The following is a 17,121-nucleotide window of genomic DNA, read 5'->3' as shown; positions in this document are numbered from 1 at the left end:
GTGCCTTTTATAACAAGAGACTTAACTTCAGACCCAAACATCTAGGGAATACCCTTCCTTTAATATTCCTCAAGTATTGTTTATTCAGAAGGAGGTGATATTAAATCCCTAAACCAAGGGGACTTTCTTATTGTAAAATCAAATCTTGACTTTTTGCTTTTTAAAAATATTTTTATGTTAAAACAATTTTAGGGGCACCTGGGTGGCTCAGTCATTTAAACATCTGACTCTTGATTTCGGCTCAGGCCTCATGATCCCATGAGGGTCTTGGGATCGAGCCCTGCATCAGGTTCTGCGTTGAGCATGGAACCTGCTTGGGATTGATTCTCTCTCTCCCTTTCTCTCCCTTTGCTCTTCTCCCCCTCTCACATGTTCTCTGTCTCTGTCTCTCTCTCTCTCTCTCTCTCTCTCTCTCTGGCTCTCAAATAAAACACACACACACAAAAACAAACAAAAAAACAATTTTAGATATATATAAAAGTAGAATAGTAGAATGAATTCCAATATAACTATCACCCAGCTTCAGTATTTAATCCATGAACAATCTTTCATTTATTCCTCATCTGTGACCTCCCTTCCCAATTATTTTGAATCAATTTCCACATAACGTTATATCATTTCTCTGTAAATGCTTTAATATATATCTCTCTGAAAGATTATTTTTCAGTTGAGGTAAAATTCACATAACATAAAATTAACCATTTTAAAGTGAAAAATTCATAGCATGTAGTACACTCACAGTGTTTTACAACCACCACCTCTATCTAGTTCCAAAATATTTCCATCATCCTAAAATAAAACTCCTACCCTTTACACAGTGACTTTCCAGGATATTTTTCTCTCGCTCCTAGCTACCATCGATCTACTTTCTGTCTCGGTGGATTTACCTGTTCCAGATGTTTCATCATCATGTGACCTTTGATCTGGCTTCTTTTGCTTATCATCCTGTTTTTTGAGGTTCATCCACATTGTAGCATGTATCAGTACTTCATTCCTTTTTTTGACAGGATAATATTCTGTTGTATGGATGCGCCACGTTTTATCTGTTCACCCATTGATGTACATTTGAATTGTTTCCACTTTTTGGGATGATGAATAGTACTACTATTAACATTTATGCATAAGTAAATTTGAGTACCTGTTTTCAGTTCTTTCGCATATACACCTAGGAGTGGAATTGCTGGGTCTTAGGGTAAATCCTGTGTTAAACTTTTTGAGGAACTGCCAAAATACTTTCCATAAAAAGATAATTCTTTTTAAAAATATAACCACAATATTGTCACACCTAAATACAATAACAATAACTTCTTAATATCACTGCATATATTTAATAAGTGTTTAAATTTCCTTAATTGTCTCATGAATGTTACAATTGTTTGTTTTTTGTTTTTTTTGAATCAGGATTAAAATAAGGTTTATACATAAAAATTAGTTAATATGGCTTCAGAGTCTCTTAATCTATAGGTATTCCTGCCTCTCACTTTTCCCCCTTGCAATCTATTTGTTAAAGACACTGGATTATTTGTCATATGGAATTTCTCACATTTTAGATTATGCTGATTGCATTTTTATACTGTCATTTAGCATGTTCCTTCTTACCCCAGTTTTTTCTATAAATTGGTTTTAGATCTTGGGGCTTAAATGTATTCAGGGTTTTGTGGGTGGTTTTGTTTTTTGTTTCCTGGGCTTTTTTTGGGTTACAGAGATATTTCATAGATGGTGTTAGGTATGTCCATAGAAAGCTAAGAATGTCTAGTTTTGTCTCTTCCTTTGTTTTAAAATACATTGACCGACTTCTTAGTTTAGCTTTTTAAAATATAAGTAATGTGGGGCGCCTGGGTGACTCAGTCGGTTAAGCATCCAATTCTTGATTTTGGCTCAGGTCATGATCTCATGGTTGGTAAGATCAAGCCCTGTGTCAGGCTCTGTGCTGACAGTGTGGAGCCTGCTTGGGGTTCTGTCTCTCTCTGTCCCTCTCTTACTTGTGCTGGCTCTCTCTCAAAATAAGTAAATACATAAAAAAAAAAAAAAAAATACACCAGTAAAGCTGGTGAAGATGTGGAGAAACTGGATCACTCCTAAGTTGCTGGTGGGAATGTATAATAGTACAGCTACTCTGAAATATAGTTTTGTAGTTCCTTTATAAATTAAAAACGAACCATATGCTATGTGAAAAAGTCAGTCCCTAAGGACACATACTGCATGATTCCATGTATGTAACATACATGAACTAATATATGTGAAAAATGGAGAACAGGGTTTGCCAGGTGTTAGCAATAGGGATAGAGAGGGTGAACGTGGCTATAAACGGGTAGCAGTAAGGAGGCTTGTGATGATGGTACACATTAAGTATCTTAATTGTGGTGGTTACACGGAGCTGTACATGTGGTACAATTGCGTAGAGCTACAAATACACACACACACACACACACACACACACACACACACACACACACACACAAATGAGTGCGTATATAACTGACACAATCTGAATAAGCTCTGTAGATTGTACCAATGTAAATTTCCTGGTTTAGATATTATACTATAGTGAGGCAAGATGGTAACATTGGGGGAGGCTAGACAAAGGGTACAAAGGACTTTCTTGTATGTTTCTTTGCAATTTCCTCTGACTCTATAATTACTTCCAAATTAAAAGTTAAAAAATACAAATACTAGGGGGACTGAGTGGCTTAGTGGGTCAGCGTCCAGCTCTTGATTTTGGCTCACTCAGGTCATGATCTCATGGTTCGTGAATTTGAGTCCTGTGTTGGGCTCCACACTGACGGTGCAGAACCTGCTTGGGATTCTCTTGTCTCTCCCTCTCTTTCTGCCCCTCCCCCCACTCACACACACATTCTCTCTCTCTCTCAAGATAAATAAACACTTTAAAAAAAATATGAATACTTGTTAATAGCATTCTCCTTTTAAAACTTTCAGTGAAGCTGAAGTCCCTTCTGACTATCTGGTCCCCTGCCCCCTCCCCTGGATAAGGAGTGTTAGGAGTTTGTAGTATATGCTTTTGTCTCTATATGCATGTGTGTTTTTACTGCTATACAATTATTCTACAACTTGACTTTTTCACTCATCAGTATGTGTTGGGAATTTACCCATATATTAGCATATCCAGATTTATCTCATTTCTTTTGCCAGTTAAGAATTTGAGTCAACTCTGTGACTCTTTCTGTTGAGTCAGCTTGGGTTTTTCTTCTAAGAAACCTTTTGTGACCACACTCATTCTTGTCTCCTCAGTGGAGGGTAGGTTCGTCCTGTGTCTCACAGCACATGTTCTCCTTTGTATAACACTATTCATGTTATAAAAGGAAACTGTTGGTTTTCTTGTCCCTCATGAGTTTTTGAGGGTTCCCCCTTTATCTTCATCTTTGAATCCATGGGCCTAGCACAATACCTAAAATAGTTAGCAGGTATTCACTAAATGTTTATTTAGTAAATGCATGCATGAATAGATGAGTGTGATGTGAAAGGAAAGAGTGTGAAGTGAATGACTTAGATGAATCCTTCTGGCCCCGATGCTGATACTGTTCACTTTGCTGGGTAGAATAATGCATCTGTACCATGTATTCTGTGAAATCTTGGTGAGCCAAGAAGCAGAAAAAACTTCTGGCCATACGTCTGCTGCTTACCTATTGTGTACTCAGAACCAAATCATCTCGCTGCTCAGGACCTTAGTTTTCTCCAGTGTGAAATGAGAATAATGTTATCCCCACTGTAAAGATTAGATGATAACAGTGTGTACATAAACATTTTGTAAATTAAATGAACTAGTTGCTTTTTTAAGGGTATCTATTGTGGTATATAATTCCATTGGTGAATTCTTTGTAGCTTGAACTTTTTATTTTGTACTAATAGGTTTGACCACTTACATTTTATCTGTTGCAAGTCACATATTTTAGATAGGGACTTCTTGGTACACTCTCAATCATTTTGGCTTTATTTATTCATGAATTTACCCACGTATAGAAGACTTTCCAAGAACAATGTTTCTCGATTCTGCATAAAATACTTTGTATTTTGAATCTGTTTTTTATTCCAGTAATATGACTTTGCCATTTATTTATGGGTGCTTTGGAAGTGGGATTGGGGGATCTGCAGAAAGAAATCAAACTGTGTGTAATTTCAGACCTAACCTGTTGACTGTGTTCAGTGCTAACCAAGATAGGCCTGTTTAGTACTTAGAAACCTATCAAAGGAAGGATATCATTTGCCCTCATTGAGAAAGATAGTAAGGGACACTGAAATTTTCAGAGGACTCTGAAAATTTTTCTTTGACTATCATTATGTGAATTTAAAGTATGATTTAATTTCAAACTTAGCATCTGCACCAGAATCCTATGGGGCAGCATATTATTTGAAGTTTCCATTAAGAATGTCTTTAAATTTACTATTCTCATACTTTTCTCAAAGCTGTCTTCTGTGGTCCCCTAGTTAAAAAGGATCTGTGATTAAGATGATACATATTTTTTTAAGTTTATTTATTTTTGAGAGAAAGAGAGGGAGACACAGAATCCGAAACAGGCACCAGGCTCTGAGCTGTCAGCACAGAGTCTGACGTGGGACTCGAACCCACAGACCGTGAGATCATGATCTGAGTTGAAGTCGGCCGCTTAACTGACTGAGCCACCCAGTCGCCCCGAGATGATACTTTAAAATAACATATTTTCTTCTGATTACAGAAGAAATTCATGTTCATTGTAGAAAAACTTGGAAAAATAAAATGAAAGGCATAAAAAAAGAAACTACCTAAATCCTGTAGTCTAATATATTAATTAATATATCTTCATACACCCATCAGTCTGAATGTTTATCACTATCCGTGAACATAAATTGGATAGGGCATATATTCAAAACCTGTGGGATTCACCATTCACTTTCTAAACCCTGACGTGAATTTTCTTTCTTGAATTTGACTTCCCCAAATGTAATTATTAATTTTCCTTTTGAACTTTTATTCTGCAAATATCAGAAACTCACTGTAAAGTACAAGATATAATTAAGATACCTGCTTGCTTGCTAAACTCTTCCTTCTTATTGGCCACTTATTAGCAGGTAGATGAATTTAACTTACTTGAAAGGTGTGTGTGGTGATACCCTATGAAGAGGGGGCGACCTGGATGGTCATTGGCAAATTGTGCCGGTTCTTTGTCAGAGAGGACTTTGATTCAGATGATCTCCAAGCCTCTTGCTATTTCTCCCAATTTTATGCTGCCTTGCTGCTTGCCTCTCAGATTAGGTTTCATGTGCAGACAAATGTCAGGACACATGTGAACTTTGGTGGAGCCTGTTTTTCTTTTTAATGTTCCCAAGGTCAGGGTTTTTCAAACTGCTGCTCGTGATCCATTAGATCATTCATTCAACAGCTATTTATTGAATGACTACTACGTGTTTGGCACTGTTTAAGCACTTGGGGTATGTGGGGGAAAGATATAAAAGCTAATAGTCTAATGGGAAAGGACAAATAAGAAAATAAAGACGTAAAAATATATGGTATGTAAGATGGTGATTCATGTAGTAGAGAAACGTAAAGCAGGCAAGGGAGCCAGGGAGTATGAGGGAGCTTGCGTTTTTGCACAGGGTATCAGAAAGGGCCTGATTGAGGAGGATATTTGCATAAAGAAGTAAGTGACTGAACTGAGGACGTATCTGGAGAGGAACATTGTGGGCTGCCGGATCTGCAAGTGCAAAGACCCTGAAGTAGAAGCATAGTTGACTTGTTTTAGGATCGGTAAGGAGGCATCATGTGGTTGAAGTAGAGGAAAGTAAGAAAAATGCTGGGAGGCGGAGTCAAAGATTCAGAGATGGGAAAGCAGTTGTCTAGGGCTTTATTGACATTGAAAGGAATTTGGTTTTTACTTTGGTGTAAATGGGGAGCCACTGGAGGATCTTTAGCAAAGAAATGATGTGTTCTGGTGCATGGTTCAGCATCCCTCTGGCTGTGCTATTCAGGATAAATGAAGCATGGGCCAAGAGTGGAAGCAAGGAGGTTAAGGTAGAAAGCTCTTTCAACGTTTCTGTGGGCCATGAAATCAATTTAGATGGTCATAGTATTTATTAAATAAAAAAATATAGAAATCAGAGTATTGTAGGTGGTAAGTATGGTTTAATGAATTTATGCTAAATGTGGGCGTGCTGGGATGCAGTATAAGATGTACTTTACAGGGGCACCTGGATGGCTCAGTCGGTTAAGCGTGCGACTTCGGCTCAGGTCATGGTCTCGCAGTTTGTGAGTTCCAGCCCCATGTCGGGCTCTGTGCTGACAGCTTGGAGACTGGAGCCTGCTTCAGATTCTGTGTCTCCCTCTTTCTCTGCCCCTTCCATGCTCATGTTCTGTCTCTCTCTGTCTCTCAATAATAAATAAAGTTAAAAAAAATTTTTTTAATGTGCTTTACAAAGAGTTTCTATAAAAATAGTTTCAAAGCCATTATTCTAAATATTTCCTTTTTTTTTTTAGATGTTTATTTATTTTTGAGAGACAGTGTGAGCGAGGGAGGGGCAGAGAGAGAGAGAGACACAGAATCCAAAGCAGGCTCCAGGCTCTGAGCTGACAGCACAGAGCCCAATGCAGGGCTCGAACTCATGAGCTGTGAGATCATAACCTGAGCTGAAGTCAGACACTTAACCAACTGAGCCACCAAGTCGCCCCTGAGATATTTTTTTTTTTTTTTAAGTGTATTTATCTTGAGAGAGAAAGAACGTGCGTGAGCAGGGAAGGGGCACAGAGAAAGAGGGAGAGAAGAGAATCCCAACCAGACTCTGCGCTAACAGTGCAGATGCGGGGCTCCATCTCATGAACTATGAGATCATGACCTAAGCCAAAATCAAGAATCAGACGTTTAACTGACTGAGCCACCACGTGCCCTGAGACATGTCTATTACTTACAACTAGAGGTGATCTTGGTTTTTGGATACATTCTTAGTGAATGGCTTCTGTAAGAAACAGACTGTCTTCTTATAGCTGTGTCTCATCAGTCAGCAGTTTGGCCTTCTACCCTTTCCTTTATATTCCTCTCTCTTCTTGTTTTCAACTGTTTTCATAGGAGTTCTTAAAAAAAGGTAACAAATTGTGATTTTTGTTTTCAGACCCTCTTCTGCTTAGGATTTTTTCCAGACTTTGCCTCTTTGCTCTTTAACATTCCTCCAACTTTATGGCTTTGCACCCCGACAGTCAGTGGACCCACACCAGGTTCCTGTCCTGCCATCAAGCACTGCCTATTTACCTGCATATATTCCAACCCACTCCTTCAGCACTGTTACTGTTGCCATCCTAGTCACCCTCTTCCCTTGTTTTTTCTTGCCTCTTGCCAACCACTGTTCATTAAACTCTCCCTCCCCAGTTTAATATACTGTGAGGTCAGGGCTGATGCTAATGTCATGTCTGTCAGAAGCTAGGACCAAGAATTGTTTTAAGGTGAAGATTTAAATGGCTGCTTATGAAACGCCTCTGTATTTTCTGCAGCTTGGAGTGAAGGGGGATTTTGAATCAGCCAGGCCATCTGATGAACTGAGATGACTAAAAGTGGAGTCCTTATCGATGGGAAATTCACAAGTGTCCAAGAACAGATCTGTTATGGTGGTGCCTCTTAGTTTATTTTGAGATCTCGTTTGGTTCTGTGTGGTTTTTGGGATCTCTGGGCCATACGCAAAAACTTAGGCTCAGGTCCCTTCAACTTTGGGTATGTCCCTGTTCTGGAAGATGATGATTGGAAACACTGCAATGCCTGCCATCCTTGTTTGCTTCATGGAGGACTGGATAGGCCATTTGATCATCTAAAGATCTCTCTCTTTTGGGGCACTTGGGTGGCTCAGTGGGTTGAGTGTCCAACTTTGGCTCAGTCATGATCTCATGGTTCATGAGTTCCAGCCCGCATCAGGCTCTGTGCTGACAGTTCAGAGCCTGGAGCCTGCTTCAGATTCTGTGTCTCCCTCTCTCTCTGCCCCTCTCCCACTCGCGCTCGCTCGCTCGCTCTCTCTCTCTCTCTCTCTCTCTCTCAAAAATAACCATTAAAAAATATATTTAAAGAAAAAATCTCTCCCTCTTTTTTTGTCTTTAAAGATTTTATTTTTAAGTAATCTTTACTCCCAATGTGGGGCACGAACCCACAGTGCCAAGAGCAAGAGTCACAAGCTGTACCGACTGAGCCAGCCAGGCGCCCTTATCTGAAGATCTCTTTATCAGAAATTTATCAGGCCCTTGTGCTAACTTCACTCAAACTTAAATTTCAGGACCTTCAAAAAGGAGGAAATTTTAGCAGGTACACTGAACCTATATCTATATTTCAGGCCAGAAAGGCTTGGCAGTGAGGAAAGTGAGTTTGTTTAGTCACATATCACAGTATCTCTTTCTCATACTGGTTATCCAGCAGTTCTGGTTCCCTCTAGAGAAGTCTCAATCTTGGAACTGAGGATTATGGTAGAAAAAACAAAAAAGAAAGCCCAAGTTCTCTTCCTACTAACTCACATAAAAGATAGGTTTAAGGGATTATTAGGACCCTGAACGCACTTGAATAGGATTGGTGTGGGCTAATAGGATTGGTGACTCCCTGAACTTGTTCACTTTCTACATAATTCTACTGTCCTCTGGGATTTGTCATATTCTACAGGTTGTGTTATAGCAGGTGCAACATTTTCCTTATTCCTTATAGGTCATCCTGCCCTAAAGCAGAACTGGAGGGGAGGGAGAGATTTCCCCCCACCAAAGGACCTTGATTTAGCCACTCTGGTTGTCCAGTACCAGCTCTGATGTCTGTGATTTGGAATAATAGTGCATTTCATGGGTGTTAATTGAAACTTTCACTTAGAAACTCATGCCAGTTGGCTTTGGAAAATAATGTTGGTACCGTGAGATGAATTTACTTTGTTGTGGATTTATGGAAACCTAGGTTCATGAAGTATAATCTTGGAAACTTTATCAGTGCCCTGTCTTGTGTTGAACATGACACTCCTAGTCACTTTCCTTGGAGACAGCCTTAGCTTGTTTCTCTTCTATTCCAAGACCTTAGCCTTAGCCAAGTACTTTTTAAAAATGTTCTTTTTACCCTGCCAGAGCAATAAAGAAGTCCATTTCAATATGGGGGGGGGGGGCAGGGGGCAGGGTGGGGAATCCAGGAGACCACACTAGTGAGAAATATTTTCCTGTTGTTCAAAGTTCTCTTGCTTTTTGTCCTGGATCTTTTACATGCTGACCCTTGGATTACCTCCTACCCCATTCTTGTTGTATTTTATGACAAATCCTTGGTTGAAGATAGGTTGGGAATAGATTTATTGCTTTTATTTTTCTAAATAGGGATATTATAGTTGAGCTCATTTTAACTTGTTGCTAGTCCTTGCAAGATACTGCTCATCTTGGGGTGCCTGGGTGGCTTAGTCGGTTAAGTGTTTGACTTTGGCTCAGGTTATGATCTCACGGTTTGTGAGTTTGAGCCCTGCAGTGGGCTCTGTGCTGACAGCTCAGAGCCTGGAGCCTGCTTCAGATTCTGTGTCTCCCTCTCTCTCTCTGCTCCTCTACTATTCACACTTTGTCTCCCTCTCTCTCAAAAATAAGTAAACATTAAAAAAAAAAAAAAAAAAGATACTGCTCATCTTGTTTGGTACGAAATGGTGGCCATTTCTCTGAGGAGTGGAGACAGTTGGCATCTCCGTTACCAAGATCAGAGTTCAGAAAGCAAGTCAAGATTGAGGCATTCCTCCCTCAGTTCTCCAAGAGGAAATGAGACACTTCTCCTTTGGGGAATGTATTGATGACAGGAAAAAGGCATTTTAGGCATTGCTGGTAGAGGGGAACTCTGAGTTTTAAAAGGAAATAGAGTCCTTTCTGCTAATAGACCAGGGGCTATAAAAAGTGCCATATTGTATGGTTCCCTTTTTGTTGAACCTCTGATAATCCACTTTCTTTCCACATTGTTTTCCCACTGACCCCACTCTCCCTCACTCTCCCTTCTCTTCCTGATTCCTCTCCCCGCAAATTCCAAAATGGAGCCATGTTTTTCAAAAGGGTGGTTTTAAAGTCACACACATCAGAATTAATTGAGGTTGTTAAATTCAGATTCCTGGGCCCACTTCCCAGATTGAATTAGAATATCTGGGGGTGGATCCTGAGAATCCACATTTTTTAAAAAGTCCCAGATGATTTCTCATGCATATTACACTTGAAACTGTAAACTAGAGCATCTTTGACATTATCTTTTTATCTTGACTGTGCGGGCAAACTGCTTCTAAGGTTTTTCTTCCTAATGAACTAGATCATGCATACTATTCAGGAGGAACCAGCTGTAGTACCCCTGCTGAGAAAGTATAGTGAACATAGCTCACTTTCTAGATTTCAGGTATCATTCCATCCTCTGGAAGGAATTTAATTTTATGCCCAAACATGAAGTATTCAGTTTCAGCAGCTGCTCTTTAGCACCCCCAAACACTCTAGGAGCAAGATTCCTACTTACCTGCCCTCTGTGTGAGAGATAGGAGTTCCTTGCCCAGAAGCATAGGCAGGAGAAATTAGTGACCCTCCTGGAACCCACAAACAGAACCCCTAGAGTGGCTAGATTGCACATGTAGGTCAAGGAGCTTGGGTGGGGCTGGGATTGGCCCGATGCCTGTCCTGGGCAGACTTCTGCAGGTCTGACTAGAATCGGCAAGTTCCTGTTAACTGATGGAAAGGGCGTTTGCTTGGTGGCCCCAGCTTTCCTGTCAGGGATGCCTGAGCTGATGCAAACCCCTGCTGCTGTTGCTGGTGGGGCTGGCCAAGTTTCTTTTTGTTGAGTTTTGTTTCCACGCCCCGCTCCTCTTCAGTTCTACAGACGGTGGTTTATTTGTACACTCCATGCTGATCTTGGATTGAAAGCCTCTCATTGTTTTTGAGCTCAGTGTTTAGATAACACCACATGCCTGTGGCAGCTAGGGCACCCTGTAAAGGAAATGCCTGGACTCTAACAGCCCCGTCATTCATTCTGTATATGTGAGTGAGTGTGGCCTCTGTTTAGGACCGTTATAAGAACATTTGTCTACAGAGATTATTACTTGGGGCCCGTAGGGGTGCCAGGCTCCTCCTTGATGTTTGGAGTTCTAGGGACTGTTTCCTAAGTCTTTTCTCTCTTTTCTTTCATTCCAGTGATAAGAGGATTAAAGCCTGTTTTGCCCCAGGCCTTGTTTCTGTACCTAGAGCACGCCTCCCTCTAGTGAGAACACTGCTTTTGGGAGACATAAGACTTACTGGCGCTAGTTGGTGTAGACGGTTTTTGTGATCAGGCCAGGTCGGCAGCTATCTTTGCATGTGGTTTCAGGGGCTCCTTTTCCCATGGGGTATCTCTTTTCCTGTCCCCCTAATCTTCCCCATCACTGTCATACCAAAGAAAAAACAAAATGTGTTTTCTTCATTCAATATTAAATCTATTCTGGTAGCATATATAGCTCTTCAAGTTTTCACTTGGTAAACTGCCATTTTTTTTTTTTTTCCCTAAAAATGTTTCAGATAAATCTGCCAGGCTCTAATTTAGGCCTCTTGAGGCCCTTTCCAGCTCTGTGATTCCCTAGAATTTATAAATTTTTCCCCCTAAAACTACTAGGATTATTTTCTTTCCAGGACAACAAAGTCTGTGTGAGGCAAAACAAGTTAGTAGGTTTGATGTTACATGAATTTCTGCACCTCCCCCAATGTATATACTTAACTTCACTTTCCTACCAGTAATTCAATACTCCAAGAATTGAACCCAAAATACAAAAGAGATGTTGGTTATGATGTGGTCAGTGAACAGTCCATCCCTTCATAATAAAATAGCCTAGCCAGTCAAGGATACTAACTACTGAAAAGATAAAAGCACACACACATATACACACCCTTTTTTATTTAGTACTGTATAATTGTTAATGTTCATGGCCATCCTAGTTCACTGTAAAATTGAAAGTATCTTCTGAATCATCAAAAGAAATTAATTGGAACCATACCGTGTGACTTTTTTTTAATGTTAGGAATATTATGAGACTACAGAACGATAGTAGGTGAACCAGAACATATCACTCTCCGTTGTGAAGCTATATAAATGTATTAAAGTAAATATACACTCGTTGGGAACTGCAATGGAAAACAAGTCATCTTGGTTTTCTAATTGTTATATTACTTACTCTGCATTTAAATTAAAATTTTTTGTTTAAGGGCAACTGGGTGGCTCAGTCGGTTGAGTGTCCGACTTGATTTTGGCTCAGGTCATGATCCCAGGGTTGTGGGATCCAGCCCCACATTGGGCTCCACCCTGAACATGGAGCCTGCTTAGGATTCTCTCTCTCTCCCTCTGCCCACCTCCCCTGCTCATGCTTCCTCTCTCTCTCTAAAATAAAAAATGAAATAAAATAAAAAAATAAATAATTTGTCTAGGGGCACCTAGGTGGGTCAGTTGGTTAAGCGTCTGACTCTTGATTTCCACTCAGGTCGTGAACTCGCAGGTTGTGAAATCAAGCCCCGCTTTGGGCTCTGTGCTGACAGCTCAGAGCCTGGAGCCTTCTTCAGATTCTATGTCTCCCTCTCTCTCTGCCAGTAACCCACTTGCGTTCTGTCTCTGTCTCTCTCAAAAGTAAATAAACACTAAAAAAAATTAAAAATTGGTTTAGTATTAAACAGATGAACATAAGGGAAGGGAAGCAAAAAGAACATAAAAACAGGGAGGGGGACAAAACATTAGAGACTCTTAAATATAAAGAACAAACAGAAGGTTGCTGGAGGGGTTGTAGGAGGGGGGATGGGCTAAATGGGTATGGGGCATTAAGGAATCTACTCCTGAAACTTTGTTGCATTATATGCTAACTAACTTGGATGTAAATTAAATAATAAATAAATTTTTAAAAACTTGTTTAGTATTTAGTCTCTAGTTATGCCATATAGAATATAAAAATTTTCTGTGAACAGGGGCGCCTGGGTGGCTCAGTCGGTTAAGCGTCCGACTTCGGCTCAGGTCATGATCTCACGGTCCGTGAGTTCAAGCCCCGCATCAGGCTCTGTGCTGACTGCTCAGAGCCTGGAGCCTGTTTCAGATTCTGTGTCTTCCTCTCTCTCTGACCCTCCCCCATTCATGCTCTGTCTCTCTCTGTCTCAAAAATAAATAAACGTTAAAAAAAAAAAATTTTTTTTCTGTGAACAGATTAAAAATTCAAAAATAACTGTTTAACTAATAAAATGATTATTATTTATTGAAAAAATATCCAGCATAAATAGTAAAGTATCTGTTTTTCTGCTGATGTGCTCTGTATTTCTAATACAAGGATAAATATGTCCCTTAAATGCCATCCATGATTAGCCAGTTAGAGTGGACACGACTCACCTCGCAGGGACTTGGTGAGTATCATCTATCTGATTACGTAGTTAGCTCAGGCAAATGAAATAACTAATCATTTTAATATTTCTGTTCTCTCATGATGCTTTGTTACTTATTTCCTGTAAATTTATTGGTAATTCACCTTTTGGAGATTGAAAAGAGGAAATGACAGGTTAAATAACTTGGTTTGATGAAATCAAGGAGCCATTTTTTTTTTTTGTTTTGTTTTAATTTTTTTTTTTAATGTGTATTTATTTTTGAGACAGAGAGAGACAGAGCATGAACAGGGGAGGGTCAGAGAGAGAGGGAGACTCAGAATCTGAAGCAGGCTCCAGGCTCTGAGCCATCAGCACAGAGCCCGACGCGGGGCTCGAACTCACGGACCGTGAGATCGTGACCTGAGCTGAAGTCGGACGCTTAACCGACTGAGCCACCCAGGCGCCCCATCAAGGAGCCATTCTTATCCCATCACTACCTTCTAGCCCACCGCATAGAAATAACCTTTCTTATACATCTGCCAAAATTCAGATGTATAAGCCTGACAGGAGATTCTGGACATATTTTGGGAAGAAGTAAATGTGGTACATTTTGCAGAGTCTTGTCCCACCTACTTCATGGCCAATCCCTATGCTTTCTGCCTTTCAGTTCTCTCCTGCGCTATGGTGGCAACCTGTCCCTCCAGAGTGCGATGAGTGTGCGGTTCAACAGCAACGGGACCCAGCTCCTGGCCCTGAGGCGTCGCCTGCCCCCAGTGCTCTATGACATCCATTCCCGCCTGCCTGTGTTCCAGTTTGACAATCAGGGTTACTTCAACTCTTGCACCATGAAAAGTTGCTGCTTTGCAGGGGATCGTGACCAGGTAGGTGCCCTCTGTCTCCTGTGTCCCACGTTCATGCTTTCTTCTCAGACTGCTTTTTCTGTTCTTGTCTTTATTTCTCTTTAGCATCATGTCAGGTAGAGACAATTGAGGCAAAACAGTGTCTGGGGACATTCTAGCACAATAGTGAGTTTCTCCATCGGAGCTGCTGCCAGTGGGTAATATGAGGTACACACCATGAACCAAGACTGGCCACAATATAGTTCTGAGCAACCTAGCTTTGCCAGGTTTGTGAACAGATTTTAAGATTCTGAGAATGTCATTTCAAAAAAAAAGGAGGGAGTCCATGGAAAATTAGCCAAAAAAAGAGAGACTGCCAAAAAAAGAGACTTTTTGTGTATGTGTCAATAAAACACAATGATGAATGAAACACCCTAAGTACCATCCAAGAGACATATATCCTGAATGGCCCCTTGGGATGGCATCTTTTTCTTGGATAAGATGGGCTGAGCAGGTTTGTTTGAGAGGAAGCCAGATGCTGACTCTTTTTCTTTTTATTGCCAGCATCACAACTGGGAAGGAGAACCCAAGCTGTGTTTCCAGCCTTTTCACAGTCTCACTGGGAATTGAGACACTGATGTTGACTTAGAGCTGGCAGTCTAAAAACATGCTTGACATTCTTGCACCTGTCTGTCTTGGCCATAGAAGTTCTGAAGTGAGTGTCAGTGAGTGCACCAGTTGGACTGGTCTCAGTAATCAAGCCGAGGAAAAACAAATATGGAGGCATTGGTCAAATAAACAAATAGATTTTTTTTTTCTTCTAAAACACAACAGATCTTATGCTATTTCCCATCTAGATTGGAAAAATAGAGTTCTTAGTCTCTTGCTAATGCTTAGTGTTCTCTTTGGGTTCATCAACCATGTAAAATTTTGACATATACTTCTCACGTGCTGTACTCACCTCTTTAGAGTTGACATAAAAGAAACCGTTCTTGGGGAACTTGTGAATACTCTGCCTTTTTTTTTTTTTTTTTTTTTTTCTTTTTTTTGAGAGGGAGAGGGAGTGTGGGGCACAGAGGATCCAAGGTGAACTCTGTGCTGACAGCACTGAGCCCAGTGGCAGGGCTCAAACACATGAACTGTGAGATCATGACCTGAGCCATAGTCAGACAGTTAACTAATTGAGCCATTCAGGTGCTCCCGAGTACCTTGCTTTTAGAAGGCAGAAGCTAAGATTTTTCTTCCTAGACTGAAGTTGCTACATGCTCCCCAACATCATAGCTTAAAGACTAGTATAGGTAGTAGGAACACAATAAATGCTTGTTGAATTGAATTGAATATTAAAGAAACTGAAAGTATCTTTTAAGTTGTCTAGACTAGGGATGTCCCTTTTATAAATAAGGAATATATATCTAAATTCAGAATTTATATTGAAGGCAATCTTAGGGCCTACTTAGCTGTGACACACTGGAAACCACTAGGTGTCCTCAGTTATATAAACGAATGACTTACTTTCTACGTGCTATTTGTTTCTTAGGTGGGAAGAAGCAGTTTCCAGACATGATCAGACTCACAACAGAACAGATCATTGTCTGCTCTTTAGATTGGTTGATTTAGTTTCATTTAGCTGTGGAAATGACAACCAAACCCCTCCCTCTCTTTCTTCCTTTCTTCCTCCTTGCCTTTCTTCCTTGCTTTTAAGTTGATTTTCCATCTTTGTCCATCTCTTATGTGTGTGACCCTTATTTCAATGATCAATAAAAAGCAGGCACTAAATGTAATGGTTTATTAGGCTTTATTACCAGAAACACAGAGGCTGAGGGAAAGGTGAAGAGGTAAAGGAGAATAGATGTTTTTCTTTTAGCTCCTATATTAGCAGCCAGAACCTGTCTGCATGGAGCCCTTAAAAGACCCAGAACAGAGGCCTCGAGCCAATATATAGAACACCCAGACCATGGTTTCTTGACCTCTGCACTGTCGACATTTTGGTTGAGTAATTCTTTGTTTCGTGGGGCTCTACTGTGCATTATAGGATACTTAGTAGCATCCCTGGTCTGTCCCCACTAGATGCCAGTAATTTCTCCCCCAGCCATCCCCCAGACAACCAAAAATATCTCCAGACGTTGCCAAATGTCCTCTGGGAAAAAAATTGCCCCAACTGAGAACCTCTGACCTAGATTATAATTACCCATTTTGCCCAGACACACTGGGACAGGTATTGCTGTAGGCAGAACCAGAGAAGGTATTTTGTGATTTTCTTGGTTATGTACATTAACAAGATGTAGTTGTTGTTTTTTTAATTTTTTATTAGATTTATTTATTTTTGAGAGACAGAGTGAGACAGAATGTGAGCATGGGAGGGGCAGAGACAGAAGGAGACACAGAATCTTAAAGCAGACTCCAGGCTCTGAGCAGGCATTCAGTACAGAGCCTGATGCCGAGCTCGGACCCACGAACCATGAGATCATGACCTGAACCAAAGTTGGACATTTAACTGACTGAACCACCCAGGCACCCCAAAATGTAGTTGTTTTTACCTTTAAGGTTATATATAATGATAGAAACATTGAATGGCTTTGATTTTTTTCTGTTCAGATTTGACTAATTTATTATGTGTAATTTAAAAAAAATACTCATTTAAGTAATCTCTGCACCCAACATTGGACTCAGACTCACGACCCCAAGATCAAGAGTCGCATGCTCTTGTGACTGAGCTAGCTAGCCAGGCACCCCTTATGTATGAATTTTTATCCTGTGGGGAAAAGATTATGTGTACTGTATCCTCTCTGACAATCTAGATGCTTTTTGATTGGGATATATGGTTTTCTGTGAAGGAGGATGTGAAGTCATTGACTCTAACTTTGGATCCATTTCAGAGGTAAAGTCTTTCAAGTCTGCTCATAGTCCCCATATAGATTATCAGAAGTATGTAACCTAGGGAATAGGAAGTATAGAGATTTATGTTAGGCTATTTTGTTCACTCCTTGGAGA

At 40.3% G+C, this 17,121-nt stretch overlaps 1 protein-coding gene across 4 annotated transcripts in view; it reads left to right on the top strand.

The window, feature by feature from the left end:
- Positions 1-17,121, top strand: part of DCAF5 (DDB1 and CUL4 associated factor 5) — a 106,929-nt gene that overhangs the window by 44,619 nt on the left and 45,189 nt on the right. For 3 of the 4 annotated variants that reach the window (XM_060620138.3, XM_060620137.3, XM_060620139.3), the window contains exon 6: positions 13,959-14,172. In XM_060620138.3, coding sequence (XP_060476121.1) covers positions 13,959-14,172 — 214 coding nt within the window. Of the gene's footprint in view, positions 1-13,958; positions 14,173-14,694; positions 14,926-17,121 lie in introns of those variants that run through there. The other variant, XM_060620140.3, reaches the window with a different exon arrangement.

The sequence above is a fragment of the Panthera onca genome, chromosome B3 (assembly GCF_046562875.1).
Source record: "Panthera onca isolate mPanOnc1 chromosome B3, mPanOnc1 haplotype 2, whole genome shotgun sequence".
NCBI classification, from domain to species: Eukaryota; Metazoa; Chordata; class Mammalia; order Carnivora; family Felidae; genus Panthera; species Panthera onca.
Note: the sequence above shows the minus strand (reverse complement) of the source record. Positions and strands in the feature narration are given on the sequence as shown.